The 18968-nt window shown below is 42.4% G+C and overlaps 1 protein-coding gene across 2 annotated transcripts in view; it reads right to left on the bottom strand.

The window, feature by feature from the left end:
• LOC143353978 (protein groucho) overlaps positions 1-18968 on the bottom strand; it is a 226791-nt gene that overhangs the window by 40957 nt on the left and 166866 nt on the right. For both annotated transcript variants that reach the window (XM_076787617.1, XM_076787616.1), the window contains exon 7: positions 14502-14527. In XM_076787617.1, the coding sequence (XP_076643732.1) occupies positions 14502-14527 (26 nt within the window). The remainder of the gene's footprint in view (positions 1-14501; positions 14528-18968) is intronic.

Below are 18968 nucleotides of genomic sequence, written 5' to 3' on the forward strand. Positions count from 1 at the left end.
CAGTAATCCCACCACCGTCATCCACGAGAGCCGTCCCTGCTAATGGCCATTTTTCTCGTTAAACGAAGAGACAGAAGGAGGAGGCGCACCCAGCGCGTTTTTACGAGACACTCCGAGGGATTGTTACCACCGTTGGAAACAATCCCTCGCGAGGATACTGTGTTTGATGCTCCATCGAGAGCCACCAGATATCCTCGAGCCCCTAACGAAGTTCGCAGAATTTAGTGGGGGCTGATGACCCTAAATCGCAGAATAAACTAGCACTTGTTCCTGTCCGGGCGGGGGCGAAGTTATGGGTTCGGATTTAAGCGACCGACACCAAACACACTGATTTCTCTATACGTGTCGCCAAGGCCTGGATGATAAACGTCGTGGAATTATCCCCGCTACTGCGTGGCCCGGGAGGGGCCAAAGAATAGTATCTCCTGACCGATATATGTCCCTGGCTAGACCCGTGTTTTGGAAATACTGTACAATACAGCGAGTTCTTGTTAGGAGTCAGTTGCACCGTTCTGGTGACTGACTCTTAGACGATGTCTGAGGTTGTCGCCGAGCATCGCATTTGAAATACAATACATAGGGCATAGTCATATCCGTTTACAAGTCATAAAAGCCTATGACTACTAAGCGATGGTGACAAGAAGACTGAGAAAATGTCTTTGTCCGAAACAATGTTGCACGTAGCTCGAGAGACGGCTCTCGAGCATCGGCCCCTCACCGCGATGGTGTGGGTAGTTCCACTGACTCCAAATTGTAAGGTTGGCACTGACTCGTAATGAGAATTCAGGTATCTACAGTTTTGACAGTTTTGGTAGAGGTGCTACATTATTTGCAGTGTGTCGAACGTAGAGAAGGATACCGATTGAAAAAGATAAAGGGATGCTTCGACTCCCTGCCTCTCTATCTCTTCCGTTCGCCGTCCTCTTTCTTGCACGAAACTCTAATCGCTTATTACACCAGTAATTATAATCGTAATTATATAGTGTTTGGTGTCATTTTAATTTAAAAGAACGAAACGAATACGATGGTAAAAGTTTTATAAAAGAAAAAATTAGGAAAGTTGCAAACTTGCTTCGCTTGCATTAGTGTGAGTCTCACCGATAATATTACAGGTCGTTAAATTCGTCTTGACCTTGGCTATCATATAGCGATTATAAAAATATATCATTCCATTTAAAAAAGCTTCGATGACCTTGAAATCTCAAAAAATATAACCTCGAACAAATTTTTTTGCCTATCTCTTTTTGTTCCAAACCTCTTTTTGTTCTAATTGCATAAATTTCTGAAGTACGGACTATAATAGTCAAAACTATAGTGGTGTCCGAATATTTTCGTGACCGACTGTATATCGAGAATTCACTGTAGAAAGCTTAATCCTCGTTTATGATTTTTAACGAAACAGATTGTCGAAAATTACGTTTACGTCCTGCGTCAGTCCCCTCGAAATTTCGAATTCTTGGCGAGCCGGTTTCGCCATTTACAATATTCATCGGCTCATTTTCCACGGTCGAATAAACTTTTCAGCCGCCGCGTCGCGCGCCGGCCGGACAAAGAGCTCAATCAAAGAACCGGACGTTTAATTCGGGTCGCAAGAACCGTTCCAAAAGCGGATCACAGAATAACATAAAACAAACATTTGCCCCGACGCGGCGCGGTGCGGTGCGGCGTGGCAGCGGCGGCGGCGCAATGATTCGACCGAAGGAGAGCATAATTAATTAAAGCGGCAGGCAATTACTTCGTAACTAATTATTCTATTCATATTACCCGGCCGACATGAGAATTATTCAAATAACGCGACGAACAAGCGCCGATAAATGTTCAATTTAGCGAGAGAGTATTACCGAAATTAGGTGGTTTTGCGCAAACCCGGCCGGTATAAAATGCGCAGCGCAAGACGGAAACAATCGCCGGATAAATATTTAAACGCAGTCAATTATACGAGCCGGGGGGCCCGCCCCGTTCGCGAAACAACCGGCGCGCCGGTACACGCGAAAGTGGCCATAACTCTGGGAGCAAGACGCGCTCGCCTCGCTCGCGTAAACAATTTTTCCGCTGCTTTTCGCGTTCCAAAGCAACCAGCTCGCCGACGCGTTACGATGCTAGGAAGGTCCGGCGTTTTTTCCTCTCTCTCTCTCTCTCTTTTTTTATCAACCAAAAAGAAAAATCAGAAAATAAAAGAGAGAAAGAAAACGCTCGTCTGTTTACAGACTCTTCGCGGCGCTTCGTGCCGCTCGTTCCCGTTTTCTCGGGGTTAATTTTAAATTGTGCCGCGACCTTCCTCGCTAACCCGCCTCGCTGGAGCGTTTCCTCCGCTAGCTCCGCCCCCTCCACCCTCCCCCGGGAATACCAGAATCTGGCGCGGATAAACAAACACATATAAATTTCTGCGTTCCACGGTCTCGCACGTGGCCGTATTCCCGCGGCTGTTGCAGCGGCGCAACATCTTCCTCGTGTTTACGCGCGAGCATTTGATCCAGCGTTGAAACCCGCGCGGCCGGAGCGGAACGAAAGAGGACAGTACATAACTCTCTTGACGTGCGGGGGCGTGTCTCGCGGTATTCGAGCGCCGCGAGTTGTTTCAGGTGACGCGAAAACGCGCCGGAAACGCCCTTCGGTGCCAAATTTGCGCATCTCCTTTATCGGTCATTCCACGCGAAATCGGTGACTTTTTGGAGGACTGTTTCCGATTTTGTTCAAATTTGAACACGTTAGTGACCTATGGACTTACACACGTGTAAATAAAAAAGTTTGATCAATAGAAACCAACTGTGTCAGAAAACGTTAAATCTGAACTGTTAATATTCAGGGGTTAAGTGAACTTCGACTTAATGGCGCACGTGGAACCGGCACTTATTCCCATAATCGATAGAAGTGTCTTGTAATTTATTAAAATGCAAAAATCATAATTTTAAATCATAAATGTAAGATAAATACAGGATCTTACAATATACATTTGAGTCTCAATACCTTTAAATTATCAATAAGCTTTTTTTATCTTTGCAAGTCAGTCAAGCAGTGAAGTGGTTAATTTTTGGTAAAGGTTTGTCAAAAAAAAAAAAGTATAATATGCTCCAAGTCGCTCCACCCAACGAGACTTGAACATATAAAACTAGAGACTTTTTACTTTCCTTTCATCGCAGTTTGAACCTGCGAAATGTTGCAAATCAGGTCGAAATTAATGTTTAAAGACACATATCCGAAAGACATATTTTATGTAATATTTTTATTGGAGCGAGAGGAATAGTTTGCAGGGGGGTGTTGTGTAATTTTGTGGAAATAATAGATCTGCGGAAACAGATTTCAAATATCACTATTTCTTAACTATTTCATCACTATTTCTTTTTTTCTTTCTAACGATTGAGACCCTAAACAAGCTGGAAACCGTGAAAAAATAATTTTGTCCAGCTGGCGGCCAAGTGTAATCGAGCTACCGTGCAACGAGCCCCGGTTCCGGAAGCAAAACCGCGGTGCGAGCCTCGTTACATGTTCCCGGCCGGACCCGAGAGTGGGTCGCGTGTAACGTGGGAACGGTGTGGCATTATTTGAAGTTCCAATTATGCGACTGGCAAGCAACCGACACGGGGACACGTGTCAGCCTCTTCCCAGTATTCAACAGCAACAGAAGGGGAGTTGCGAGGGAAGGGTAAAAGACCGACGTACCAGCAATCAGTAACATTATACGACGCGACACGAGCCAACCACCCCATTAGCATTCATATTTCAATTTCATAGCCCTCGGGCTGCCGGTGGTAGGAGATCCTGTAAGGCAACCGTGGGGTGTGCGACAAGGATAAATAGAAGTTCGATGGAACGAGAGACCGTGGAACGGAAAGGGATGGAGAACTAAGCGAACCAGAAGGAGAGAGAATGAGAGAGGGAGGGAGAGAGAGAGAGAGAGAGAGAGAGAAAGGTTGAAGCGAAAGAGGATTACGTGGAGGAACAGGGAGAGAACGAGAGAGACGCGAACAGCGATGATGAAAGAGCCGAGGAGGAGTAGCAACGAGAACGATACTCTCGCAAGTATCATCGATATCCGACAGACACCGGCTTTTTCCGTAAATATCACCGTTGCGAAATTCGTTCGATTTTGCATTCAGGTTTCGCAAAACGTATCAGTTATTCGAACTCGTAGAGCACCGACATTATCGAGGGGCTTGATTATAAACATCGGGATAATGTATCGCGTAATTAGTACGCCCCCGAAATATCTCATCCCACCCGAATATTGTATTTCCAAAAATTAGCTCGCTGATTAATAACCCAGCGTCGAACGTTACGTTTCCGGGAGTTGATTAAAATATTTTGCTCTCTGAACCTCGACGTTCTGGAGGTAGTGATTAACGAAAAACATTTACACACCAACGATGTACTGCCCCGTTTGAAATGCTCGTCCAATCGCGTCAACAAAATTCGGTGTTCCCTTCGGTATCGTATCCTCTTTAAAGTAATCCCTCTCTGAATGTAGTTCCAGCGACGACATTGCTCAAAACAGTGCTGGAAATCTTTTTGTAAAACGATGTTGTATTGTTTCAACGTTATCCGTAATATTAAAAAATGTCGTACTTCCTTGAAAGGGGTGATTCCTCGGGTGATTTGAAGTGACTTTTTCCTTTGCGAAAATGTTCTCCGCGGCTTGGTGAAAGAGTTATTAACGAAAAACACGGACCAATGAGAGCGCGGCTACAGCGGACCGATTCCGGCTCGCCCAATGCCAAGGCCACGTGCAGCGGGGCCTTCCGCCGAGCGGGAATCGGTCCGCAGTTGCCGCGCTCTGATTGGTCCATGTGTTTCGTTAATAACTACTTAACGGGGCTGTGGAGAAAATTTTCACAAATGAAAAAGTTATTTAAAATGACCTGAGGAATCACCCCTATTTATCTTTGGAATTAAAGCAAAGACGTTTACATTAGGTCAAGAACGATCACAGGATCACACTAGTTACGGTATTTTATTCCTGACAAAAAAATGTATGTAGTGTTTCGTCCAAAGATCTTTGATATAAAATATTAGAAGGTCAGCAAATGAAGGGCAGCAGTAAGGTCAGATGTGTTTACACCTACCAGACACAAAGTCCTAGAAGCGCAATCTGTACTAGTTTCATTATAAAACACTAAACAGATCGCTTGAAGGCACTATAGTGAAACGAGTTTCGCAGAATATTCAAAGAGAAGTGTATTTATTTTATGTCAGCGCGTAAAGTGGTTAAAAACTGTGGAATGTTATTATTAAGCGTGAAGGAAAAACCATTTGAAGTTTTCATGGAGTTCTGGAGGCAGACCAAAAATTATAAACGATCACTCGTCAAGAAGAATAGTTGAAAATATGGACTTTCTTGAAGAGGTAATTGAATAAAAAATATCACTTTCCACCGTCGTCACTGAAACAATTATGGGACCGAGTAGAGGAACCATGGGGATAAAAATCTCGAGAATACCGTCTTGTAACGAATATGCCGAAACGATCGGCATCTGTCAGAGCAGTCGAAGTTTCTTCAATAAAATAATAAATATATTTTCTTGGACCGGTGCAAAATTTAAACAAGAATACAAACATGTAACTGATAAATGAAACGTAAGCAAACTGAAAATATTGGTCGCTTCTCAATTTCAGATTAATGTAAAATCCCTTAAATAAATTCCCTCGAGTTTTCCGTGACCCTGTTTAACAATCACGTGAGCAATGATTTTCTGAAAGAAAAGAAGAATGGTTACGTTGGTTCAATTTTGCTCCTCACTGTACACCGGAAGAGCGAGCCGATATCAGGATCGGAATTCCGAAGCAGCCATCGGTATTAACAATCAATTAAAATTATTCGAAACGCTTCGCCAATCAATTGGCAGCACCGTATCGGGATCAGCGGTTTAATATTCTACAACGCGTTTTAAAATGTTGCGCGTTCGCGTCGATTGTAAATGTCCGAAATATTAATAGAATTATTCCCGCCGCCAGCGCGTTGCTGCACATTACGAAAGCAGATCGAGCAAGCGAGATTACGCGCGACAGAGAGACAGAGAGACAGAGAAAGAGAGAGAGAGAGAGAGAGAGAGAGAGAGAGAGAGAGAGGGACAAAGGGGAAGGGAATGAGGGAGAGGGAGAGTCGGGTGCAAAAGGTGGAAAGGGCGGGACGGAACAAGTGAGAAACACAGACGGAGGAGAGAGGCGGCTAATACCGATGGAAACCTATTACCATCTATCTCAATGCCGGTGTAATGGATGCGCAGCCCCCGATTATCAATCCGTAATAATTGTGCATATTAAACGGACGCTAATTATCGGTCCGGCCGCGGGCCACGGGCACCGCCGGCAAATTGCGCAAGTTATGCTGGGTGGGTAACGCTGTTAAAACACGGCCCATAATGACGGCGCGGAAAAGAGCTACGGCGAAAAGATAATTACACTGGAAATCACTCTCTGCCCGAATATAGCGCGGTCGCCAACTGCGCCTCTGCAACCCCCTCACCTGTGCAACGCCACTCCCCCCTGCGCCCTCCTCTTCAACCCCCTCACCCGGTGCCCCCGTAACAACCCGCGATCGTCGCGCACCGGACCGAGTCAATTCCGAGCGAGTTTTATAAAACGCTCAACGTATTAATTAATGATCGTTATCGACCGGCCTCCTGCGCCACGCCGCGCCGCGCCTCGCCCCGACTCGCCCCGCTCCGCCCCGCTCCGCCGGCCGAGTTTTATTCGTACAGTCGTATAACGCGTCGAGCGATTAATATCGCGGACATTATTATTCACCTCGAGTGTCTTGTTCGCGCGATCTCCGCGCGCCGAACGATCGATCGTTACTAAATCCCGCGTCCGGTACGTATCACGCGCCGCCATTAAGGCGGCAGCAGCGCGACGCGTGTACGGCAATTTTTCCCGCGAGCAGTTAATCTTATAAATTGTTATAGAGTGCTCCAGTTTGCTCGATATAGTACAAGCGAGGGATGAAATATCCTCTCCTTGTTAAACACTTTAGGCCCCGCCGGATGAAATACGCTGTTTCAGATACGCTTAAATCTTCCGCTGTCGTGTTCCCTTTCTGAACACCGCTTGTCCCCTCCGCATAACCGTGGCCCGTTACCCAAAGTCAGTTTACTCAGTGGTTAATGTACGGCTGAATAATTCACGCCGTATCGTGGGCACCAACCACGAGGGTTTTTTCATATGAAAAGTGTTACGCTCGGCGGGCCAGATTACACGTCAAAGGATTTTGTTATTTTAATTATGAGCACGCTCCCACCGTGCTGCGCGAGCCCCGTTTTTGAATTTTCCGTTCGTGTGATTGAAAAATGTTTCATATCGCGCAGTAGGGCACTCGTCAAATTGCGTTACCGACATCATTTATTTGAATAAAAATGTTTTTGTGTCTTAAACTCTACACGTTTGTTCATATTCGGATTATTTTTGCGATACACTGATTTTTCTATATATGTCGCCGAGGCATGGATGATAAACGTCGCGGAGATATCCCCACTACCGCGGGGTATACCCCGCTCCCTCCGTGCTGCGTCAGGCCCGTTTTGAATTTTCCGTTCGGGTGATTGAAAAATGTTTCATATCGCGCAGTAGGGCACTCGTTAAATTGCGTTACCGACATCATTTATTTGAATAAAAATGTTTTTGTGTCTTAAACTCTACACCTTTGTTGATATTCGGATTATTTTTGCGATACACTGATTTTTCTATATATGTCGCCAAGGCATGGATGATAAACGTCGCGGAGTTATCCCCACTACTGCCGGGTATACCCCGTGAGGGGCCTCGAAGCACGAGAGACCTCGGACGCCGCGGAGGGGAAACATAACACGGCTCGGGTATATCTATTAATAAAATTAGAATAATTTGTTCTTTGAATAACAATAGGTATAAACCTGTGGTATGCCCCACAAATTTCAGAACATTGTCCAAAAAATATTCCAGGTCGTAAGGAAATTAATGATATCTGATTAATTCGTCCTGGAGAAGCATCTATTTTAACACCTATAGTTGGAATAGTTCATGAATGAATTACGTCTATAGAAAATACTAATAATCGAATAGGTACTTTATAAGGAATTACAGCTCGAGTATCAACATCTAAAAGACGAAATTGATTTCTATTTTCAATAGATTTAATTATATAAGTATCAAATATAATATTAGAGAACTCATGATATTCTTAACTTCAGTATCATTGATGACCAATAGATTTAATAGTAAAATATGTTGGGTTTCATAATTCATCAATAGAATAAAGAGTTTTTAAAGAAGGAATAGAAATAATTAAAAGTATAATTATAGGAGTTACAGTTCATAAAATTTCAATATTATGATTTTTTAATAAATTTGATTTTAAAAATTTATTAGTTAAAATAAAAACTAATATATATAATGTAGGTATTGTAATTATTATTAGAATAATTATTGTAAAATTATAAAAATAATATAAATTATCAGCAAAGGGGGAATTGGGTTCTTGAAAAGAGTATATATTTCATGTAGCTATATTTATATAAATAACAAATTGATAAATATATAATTTTTAACGGACGATACATGACGCTGGCAAGACCCGTGTTGTTGACATATATCGAGAATTCACTGTATTTTGAATATCATGACGTATATGTAGGACCTCGATTATCCGAACCTCCTAGTATCCCAACATGCTTCAGATGTAAATAATAGCTGAATGCATGATCCATACGCAACACTGATTATTGTACAAATTAAATGAAACATACCTGCTTGTATATACATACATATATTCATAGCTTTCTGAAATTTGTAAGTTTAAAATTTATAATAACGACCAAAAATTAGATATAAATTTAAATGATGCATTGCTTTACTGTGCGAAATATTTTTATATAGCAGAAACTACGAATGCTTGATAAGAAACAAAAAATTAATAAAAATGGAGTTTAGCATTATAACTGAGGAACCGTTCTAATATCCGAACAGTTGTGTTTCCCTATTTGTTTTGGACAATCGAGGTTCTACTACAAACTCAAATAGCGGTCCTTAACATGTTCAATCATGTGCATAGACAATTTTGTCGTTTCAATAGTTAAGTTATGTGTTTTCAATTGTTTTAGCTGTTAGCGTGCAAATCTCGGTGCTCCTTATGGACAACGTAGACTGTACTAATTCAAAAGCTAAATTCGCAATTTATAACTTCATTAATACATCCCGATTTATTTTGCATCTATTAAATTAGCGAAATCAAACACATCCCGAATTTTATTATTTGTTCCCACGCCTAGAAATGCAGCTGTCGATAACGATTTGCATAATATCAAAATATTATCGCTAATTTAATATACCGATAATACCGCTGGAATATCAGTACGCTCAATGTAGGTCATAATTCAATTATACTTATATGTATGGTACAAAATATGTATTATCAATTTACTTGTGAATCACAGTCACCAAATATACGAAATACAATGTCTACTCGATAATTGTCCAAAACACGGGTCCGGCCAGGGACAATTATCGGCTAGAAGATACTATTCTTTGATCCGCTGCCGAACGAAGAAAAGGACAGCGAAGGTCGAGGTCCTTGGTCGCCGAGAAGTGGAAACATAATAAGTTAATAAGGATCTGGTATATCCGTGTGAGACCACTACTAATCCAATAATAAAACTTCTCTATTTTTCATTATTTTTTATGGAACTTTCACTAATATATTCGTGGAATTTTTTTTATTCAAATGATACTAAACACGATATAATTTGGATCATATTTACACTAATTTTCCGTTAATATAATTATAATGGGAAGTAACTTTTATTGTTCATATCTAGACTGTGGATTTTATACACTTATAGCAATAATGAGCAAGTATAATTTTAAGCAGTGCAAGCATTAAAAGTATTTAAGAATATCAATCCATTTTTCACGCTTTAATAAACCCACTAAAAATCGAAATAAATTCCTATTTACTCCTACGTCTTACAATTAGTGCAAACAATTTTTATTTTGCATAAAGATTCGCAGTCTATAAAATGCCACGAATATGTTGTTGAAAGTCCCATGAAAAATAATGAAAAGTAAAAAAGTTTATTTATTGGATTAGTAGTAGTCTCCTGGTCTCGCACCGATATACCCGACCTGTTAATAATCGTTCCTAGTACCAAAAAAAAAAAAAAGAATTCCGGTCATCACTAATGGTTACTGGTAACTAAAACAAAATGCTGGTCACTTTTAATGGTCAGCAGTTGACAAAATAATTTTTAGTCATTCGTAATAGTTGCACAGAACCAAAATTTGTTGATTAGATGTATCAACTGTTACACCGTAACTTTCAAATTTTGTCCTATGACAATTATTGCCAATCGACAGCGGTGCTTCTCGCCCCTTTGAAACCGGGCGATGAACCAGCAAACATCTTGAAATTAGCGGCTGCTCGGACGAGGCGGCGAGGCCAATTATCCCCTCTCCGGGCGCAGCGGGGTCCGTTAATTGAACGCTGAAAAAAAAATCCGAATCCCCTCCGTTCCCGGTTTCGGGGGAAAAATTCCGGCGATCCCGGATTTCCTTTTATTTCCCCTGTCAAAAGACCGTCGACGCAGCGCGAGTTGACCAGTGGCGTGGGGAGGGGGAAAGGAGGGAGGGGTGGGAGGGGAGGGGGTCTAGAGCTTCACCCCTGCCCCCGGTCCCTCTATGAATCCCGACAGTTCCCTAAATCGATTTAGCCGGGGCGCAGGGGAACTTCTTCGCGATCGATCGCGAAACGATTCTGCGGGCCACTCGAGATCGGAAGCGTCGCTGGGAACACTGGCCTTGAGCGGTCTCTCGAGCCTTTTTTTGCCAGCCCCGAAGCGCTTTTAATAAACGCGCGCGCCGCGCCCAGCAGCCACTTTATGCTATCAAAGGTGGAGCGACGAGAGGGCAGGAGGAGGGGACGGGGGAGCGAGGGGTTAAAGGGCGCGAGTAAAAGAGAGAAAGAGAGTCGACGAGGACGACGTGGGGAGGAGCAACTGCGGAAAAGAACCGGGGGTGCATTTGACGACGAGCTTTTTACGGCCCTGTGTTCCGGTGTTCGGGCTTTTACGTCCATTTCAGGTTTCCTCCTGTTCCACCGGCTGATCCGGCAGACTTCTCTCTGTCTTCTTCTCACCCTCTTTCCCTTTTCATCTGTTTTTTCTCTTTCCTGTCCCTCCCCTCCCTCTCTCTCTTATCCCGCTTTCTCTATTCAGCCCCGTTTCTACGCTCGCCGGCCCGAGCCTGATCGCAACGATCCCTCGATTTTATTTGCTGCCCCCCGCCGTCCACCCCGCGGTCCCTCGCACCATTCACGGGGACGCGCGAGCCAAACGGGGTCTAATTTCTTTTATGAGATGAAATTCGACGCAAACCGTGGTCGTTCCCCGAGCGCGCCGGAATCTTTGGCAGGAGAAATCATCCCCCGATCGGGTCGACCGCCGTGATTTAGACCCGAGGCGCGAGATTTTTCCGAACGACGCGCGATCTCGTAAAGCACCGGAAACGCTGCGCGTTTACGAGCGACCCCTGTTCCGCGTACTCGATGCGGAGCTTGCGAACTGCTCTGATACCTGATTTCGGTTCTTAAGCTAACTGTGAAAAACTTGTTTTCTGAGTGTCAGTTATGGAAAACCTCGTATCAGTTTCCGTTTCGGTTCTTATACAGGCTACAACTGCTACTTCTTGGGTTCTATGTGCAGTGTTTACTCTGCATACATACTCTCAACTAATATTCGGACGCTCTTAAAAATCGCATAACTTTGTCAATATTGGACTACACCACTTGAATTGTTTTTTGAGAAGTTAGAACAATTGGACCGCTACATAACACGAGAAAAATGTTTGATTAAAATTGCAATTGGTCGAAATTATAGAGAAAGTACTAAAAGTTGTATTTTGCAACTTTTTTATGCGGGCTTATGTTAAAAATTTAAAAAGTACGTTTTGTACGTCTGTATCGATTATAAGTATTCTGAGTATTTCATCTAAATCGGTCAACGTTGCAATGAGCTACAATCGTTTAACGATGATCTCGCCCTTATGTGATCATTTTGGAAGATCTGTAACTCATTGCAACGTTGACCGATTTTGATGAAATTCTCAGAATGTGTATAATTCGTAGAGATCTACAAAGTCCACATAAAAAAGTTCCAAAATACAACTTTTACTATATTCTCTGCAATATCGACCAATTGCAATTTTTGTAAAAAAATTTTTCGCTTTATGTAGCAAACCAATTGTGCCAACTTCTTAAAAAAATCCAAGTCGTATGGTCCAATATTAACGAAGTTATACGATTTTTAAAAGCGTTCAAATATTAGTGGGAGTCATTGTATGTCCCAATTGCCTAGACAATAAGAGTCCCATGAACCATCAAAGAATAGTATCTCCTGACCGATATATGTCCCTGTCGTGTTTTGGGCATATATCGAGTAAACGCTGTATCAATTTCGAAACAGATATAGAACCGATTCTCGTTAACGATTATATTGACTGTATAATACTGAGAATTAAATAACGGTATATTACCCTCGTAGATTACTGTGTGTTTTCCCAAAAACAATGTGGTAAAATTTCATTATGCAGTTAACAAGATTGTAAACGTTTTTACGGTACCCTCAAACTGTAAAAGTGGGTCTTTTACCTCTGATGCAATTATGTAGCACCTTCGAACATTCTAAATTGAGATTGTGTATTGTAAATAGTGTAAAGAAAAATACACGAATTTTGATAGCTCTTCGAAATCGTCCGGATACGAATTACCCCCCCCCCCCCCACTTCAAATTAAGGGTTAATAATACCTGACAGATAACATTTTTATTATTAGGTGTATGCAAAAGTTCTGGTCTTTTTTAATTCGTTGCGCATTGTAACTTATAATTGTAATTGTTATAATTAGACTATGGATCTTTACGCATGTGAGAAATGGAAGTTAGATAAAAGTGTATTTCTCTTTCAATGATTTCAATAAGTTGAAAATAATATACACTCTTAAATTTCTCTTCAGTATTTACAGTTTTATCACCAAACTTTTTTTTTTTATTATATTTAAGTACAAAAATGACTACAAGTAAAAGAACTTCATATTTCAGCATTATAAGAGAAAATAAATTGAGCGTATATATACGCTCCGGTGATAGTGACCAGGCAAATTGAGTGTATATATACGCTAATGATGCAAATGAGTGAAATGCATAAAATTAATAGTTTATAAATTTGCCAAATTTCTAGAAATCTGTTACGATAAAACGGATTTGTAGAAACTACTCAGTTCGATGTGAACCATCAACTTTGTAAACGTAATAATGTGACAGTATAAAATGACATTACAATTTTCTAAGAATTGCAAGTGTCGTTATTGTAATACTCGACAATCTCGAGAAGCAATGAAAACATAACTGCTCACAATCCCGTCGCCTAACATCGCTTATTGGGTGATTCTGCAACTTATGGGGATCTCATGGACTGCACAAGTACTTGTTAAGCAATAACCTTTGTTGCACCGGATGAAAGGATTCTACAACTTTAACCTAGTAACATGATTATATTAAAATAAAAATAACAACGAAAGGAAAACTAAAAGAACATTACTTTTTGAACAACTTTATTAGAAGTCCCCGGTAAGAACCACGGGTCAACATGATTACATTTTGATGTCGTAGTTCAGGCCTGTCCAACCCGCGGCCCACGGGCGACATTTGGCCCGTGGGAAGTGACGTTCCCCCACTATTTGACACGGTCGTATCGCTAGAAACGTATGGCATTTATTTCTATCGCGGAGCTATTCCTATCCTGATCCTGCATTATAACATAAGGAGTCTGTGGGAGAACGGACAGATTGATGGTGGGGATCAAGACTTGTTCCCCCACTCTAATTTCCCCTTCTACCGCGCTATTTCCCAAGTTTCTCCAAGAGAGAGGGTAACTTTTCCCCCTCGATTCGTGCTCCCTCCCCTCATCTGGCGACACTGTGGGGACCGTGTGGCCCGCGACGAAGAAGAAGTTGGACAGGCCTGTCGTATTCTATTAATCAGCTACCAAACGATACTATATTCGACGATTCTTCGAAGAAAGGTTCGCCAAATTTTAGTGTAATTTCTCATGGTACGCGCGATAGTGATAACAGAAATCAATCGATTCTAATCGTCTGTTGCGGCTGCGTCAGGAGACGCCGGATCTCCAACATCAGCGCGCAACAGCACAGTTATTTACACGCGGCACTTCAAATAGTCCTATCCTATTCGTTTATTGACACTAAACCTAGCACCGCCGGTCAATATGATCGGATTTTTTATTTCACTATTACGGAGATTATAAAGATGCTTTCGTGGGAAATGATTAAATAAATATATTTAGTACAGCATATATTATAATACGAACCGCACAAAATCCAAATAGATTCAATCTCGTCATTTTTATAAGACAACGTGTATCAGTTACTTTTAAGGCCCGGTAGGTTTAGCGTTAATACGCCGCTATTGCCAATTCGCGAAACCGTGATTTATTGTTGTATAGTGGTTCGAATATTTGATACTCACATGCCTCTCCTCGGCGGGATTCAGACCTGGAACAGAGAAAATGCGTTCGTTAATTTCTTCCTCTTTCGCTTCGCTACAGATATTTATTTCATTGTTTTGGAACTTCAGTAGGTAGACTGTTATTTCTTAAATATTAGGTTGTCCCGAGAGTTTGTTTCGTTTTCGACCAATACATTCAATGCGAATTCAGGTTAGCTTGTCACAGGGACAAATGGCATGTGCAAATAACAGGAAGCTTGCGAAAATATTAATAATTGAAATATTAATGAAATATTAATAAACAGATTGTCATATTCTGTTTTTGTATGTGTTTGTGCTATCTAACAATATTAAACGTCCACATCGCGAAAGAAATTTTTTAGATAACCCGCACCCTCACCTGTCTTAGGTGTCCTGCAGATGATTTTAATATTGGTATCTCAATGTTTTATTCAATGTTGCTAATTGCTTACCTTGCTCTCTGTCTATTACGAAATGTATGCGCCTAACGAGGCAATCTTTAAAGTTCAACTCGAATGATTTTACTTAAATAGGATATTTTATTGTGCCTAAAATTGTTGGTCCAATTTATTATGAAACACATTGCCCGAAAATTTTCCAACCTTTGTTTTCTGTCAAGATCCCATAAAACTCGTAAAAATATTTCAATATAAGATAATCGTAAATATATTTTTCGTAAGTCCAATATAATAAAACAGTATGTTTAGATTCCAGGAATATCTTCACTCTTTTCATTTTGATCTACTGATTTTTCGGATAAATGCATAAAATACGCAGTCTAGTAATTAACGTTATCACAATGTTCATCATCTCCTCGTTGTTCGAGAAGTTTCAACGCCTCCGACAGATATCCGGAGCAAGAAGAAACGATCCAATGCGGTTTACGTGTTCGAGGAGCAAAAGTGACTCGTGTAGCTTTTACGTAGGTTGGGTAACAATAGGAGGCGGAAGATATCGTTAGGATATTTCCTACGAGACAAAGTGTACCTACAAAAGGGTGGAGACTAGAGGGGGTTGGGGGAAATCGAGCGAGGGAAAACTATGAACCTGGACTCTCGAGGACAAAGCTCCTCGGTCCAAGGATCTCGACCCCCCTCCCCCCGATCTCTCTTCCTCCTCAGGCATCCTCTTTCCTTTCATTCACCGTCCCTTCTCAGAAATCCTCGAGAAGTCTGTCTCTCCTTTCGTGCCCCCAACCCCTACCGATCCCGTCGCTTCCCTTTTCTTTTATCTCGTTCCCAGTGCGAAAAAGATTCTGCCACCGTGCCAGTGACTCCGGGTTAGCTCCACAATAATCACGGAAAACATCGTGAAGGTTCAACTTGTTCCGGAAAGGTGGGCTGCCCTCTACGGTAGACTGCTCCATTTTGAATACGTTGCCGCAAGGGAACCACTCGGGGCATCCATTATCTCTATTAAATTTGCTTCTTCGTTATATTGGCGGCTAACCCCTTGGCGCACAAAGACCTCTCGGGTACGTCGTGCGTTTCTTATTGCTGTTCCCCGTATTCGGGAAAAATATTGTTTAATATCAATAAGTGCCAGCAACACGTCTACTATCATCCCAAGAAAATTCATTTAACCCATGCCTTAAAATGACATGTCAGAAATGTCGTGGATCGCGAACGCGAAACTCGACTATTTGTAACTACAGTAAAGTCTTGATCTAAGCCGAACGAAGCTACACGATTCTAGTTAGTTCGCCTATCCCCTCCATTGGGGGGCATACCCCGCAAAGGGCCCACAAGCTGCCTCGGTCTCCGAGCAGTGTAAACATGCTGCGTAACCACTACTACTAATCCAATTACGAAAATTGTTTATTTTTCATTATTTTTTGGGGGGACTTTCGTCAACTTATTCGTGGCATTTTTCTGATTAAAATGACACTAAACACGATATAGTTTGAACTGTATTTAGAGGTTTAATTGACGGTATGGACTGCGGATTTTTATGCGAAATAAAAATTGTCCGCAACAATTGAAACAGAAGATAGGTAGAAGCGTACGTCATCCCTTAACAATTTTAATAAGACGAATGTAGAATAATGGTATTTTAAAGTTTTTCAATTGTTTTTATTTTCCTGTATTCGATCTACTCGTTTCTATTAATTTAGAGTTTGGGGAAGAAGGAAAAATGTTGACTAAAAGCTCCAATATATTAAATTGCTCTAAAATATATTATATAATATACACTACCGCTCAAAAGTATCGGGACACTTGCGAAATATGTATTAGCATTGCATAAAAGTTATTTCTAAAATCGATTTTTATTAGTTTCTTATGAAATATCGAACGTTTTAAATTAAAAGTGACGTGTGTGGAACTTACCAATACTACACTAAAATTAAATACATCGACATATACAACGCGGAGTGTCCGAATACTTTTGAGCGGTAGTGTATATAATATATTTTTATTTTCTTTTTAATATTTTTTTTTGTTTCGAAGCCATAGCAGAGACTCGAACTCCTGAACTTTTATAGTTCGTCAACTTTACGAATTTCCCTGGAAGAGTTCGCATGCGCACGTTCGAGGGTCCAGAAATTATAAACAAAACGCGGGAAATGCAATTGAATTGTTTGCCTGGTCAAACGGTGATATTGCTTTAGCGTTCTGGCAAATTGTCAGCCATCCACGAATTTATTGTATCCGCGGCGTGAGCATGTCAGTCATCAACGGGTTAATGTTTATTGAATGGCGTCCCGTCGCAATTACGTAAAATATTATTGAATACAAGTTAATTGCCAGCCCAGATACGATAAATTGCGAGGTACGATGAGACACGGCGGTAAAGCGGGCGCGATTGCTCGAGGAACGGAACAAATGGCCGCCGCCGTCGCCGCGAGTAATCAAGATTTAATTGTAACCGTTGCTGTAAAATCCACGGTCAATTACAACGACGGGAGAAGTATCAAGGGCGGCGCAGAGTGGCGTGGCACGACGCCGCGCGAGGCTCGGGGCCGGGACAACGAATTAACAACACGTGGGGGACGTTTGGGGGACGTTAAACGTCACGGTGAGCAAAGACATTCGAGGCGGCCGCGGGCGTCGCTGAAACCCCCAAGTGGATGGAGTTAGCGGCCGTTGTGTGCGCTAGACGACGGAAAAACTCGCCGCCATAAACCTTCCTTGTACGGCCATTTACAAATAAAGTAATTCGTGGAGTGCGCGTTTTACACGCCGCGATAAAACATATCCGCTCGCCGACTTGCCCGCGTGTTTTACGACGGACCAAATTAAGGAAAAGCAGTCGCGCACCCGCGCGGCGCGGCGAAAGGATCTCGGGTGCCGGGCCATTACCGGGGGTTGCCCGCGGGGGTGAAGGGTTTGGCGAACCGGGAAGGGTCGTGAATTGCTCCGCGTGGACCGTATCCAACTGGCTCTACAACGCCGCCGCCGCCGCCGCGCGAGGAGGAATGAAGACGGAAAATCTGGCAACGCTCATCTCGCTCGCGAGCCCCCGCTAATATTAGTCCCTTTTTCGTCGTCTCCATTCTTCGGACAAAAGCGGGGGGCGGGGCGCGGTTTCGGAACTCTTCCCTACCACAGCGCCGGCAACTTCCTGGCCCCGGCTCGTAAACGGACGCGGAAGAGCGCGCATAATTTCCTACTAAAACGCGAAGAGCTCGTTTACCGCGACGGGAGGCGGGTCGCCGTCGTGCATCTTCGCCGGGACGCCTTCAACGCGACGCGCGTTCACCTTTCGGGATCATTAAGAGCCCGAGAAGGAAATATCGGCGACGGAACAGCGTCGTTGTAGCAGAGAATTAGTCGGCGAGGGAGGCTGGTTAAGAATCAAGGGGAATGGCGCCGGCTGTCTCCGGCGAAATTGGTTTGCGAATTTGCGCGGCGAACTTTCAACCCCTCGGTGAGCTGTTGGGGCCGATACGGACCCACTCAAATTTATACTAGGGTAAACGAAGGATATTTGTTATATCCTCCGAGTGGGGAGGAGGGGATCGCTTCAATTATACTTTACTTTCATGTTAAACGAGTGCCTATGAAATAAAAATCTGTTCGGATGTCGCTGTACGCGCCGTTTTGACAACGCGTCAAAGTGACTATGAAAAATTACGTGTAAAGATTTTCGTGTCTGATAGATTAGTATTATCTACAAGCCTAAAAGAAACAGAAGTCGATTGGTGCATAACAAATATAAGGTTCCATTTAAAAAATCAAAGTTGACCTTCGTAAGTCCTTGACGCGTCCACCTACAAAGAAAAACTAGTAACACCAGTCTACGCATCTCTTAAAACCAATCAATCTCCATCCAAACATTTCTCGCTACGTATAATAATAGTACAAAGTTTAATCGATGTATCCAAAACACGGGTCTAGCCAGGGACATGTATCGGCCAGGAAATACTATTCTTTGAACCACACCGAACGTAGAAAACCACGGGGTATACCACGCGGCAGTGGGGACTTTTATCGGCTAGGCATTTGGGACATATATAGAGTAAACAAA

Source organism: Halictus rubicundus, chromosome 5, assembly GCF_050948215.1.
Source record: "Halictus rubicundus isolate RS-2024b chromosome 5, iyHalRubi1_principal, whole genome shotgun sequence".
In the NCBI taxonomy this organism is placed as follows: Eukaryota; Metazoa; Arthropoda; class Insecta; order Hymenoptera; family Halictidae; genus Halictus; species Halictus rubicundus.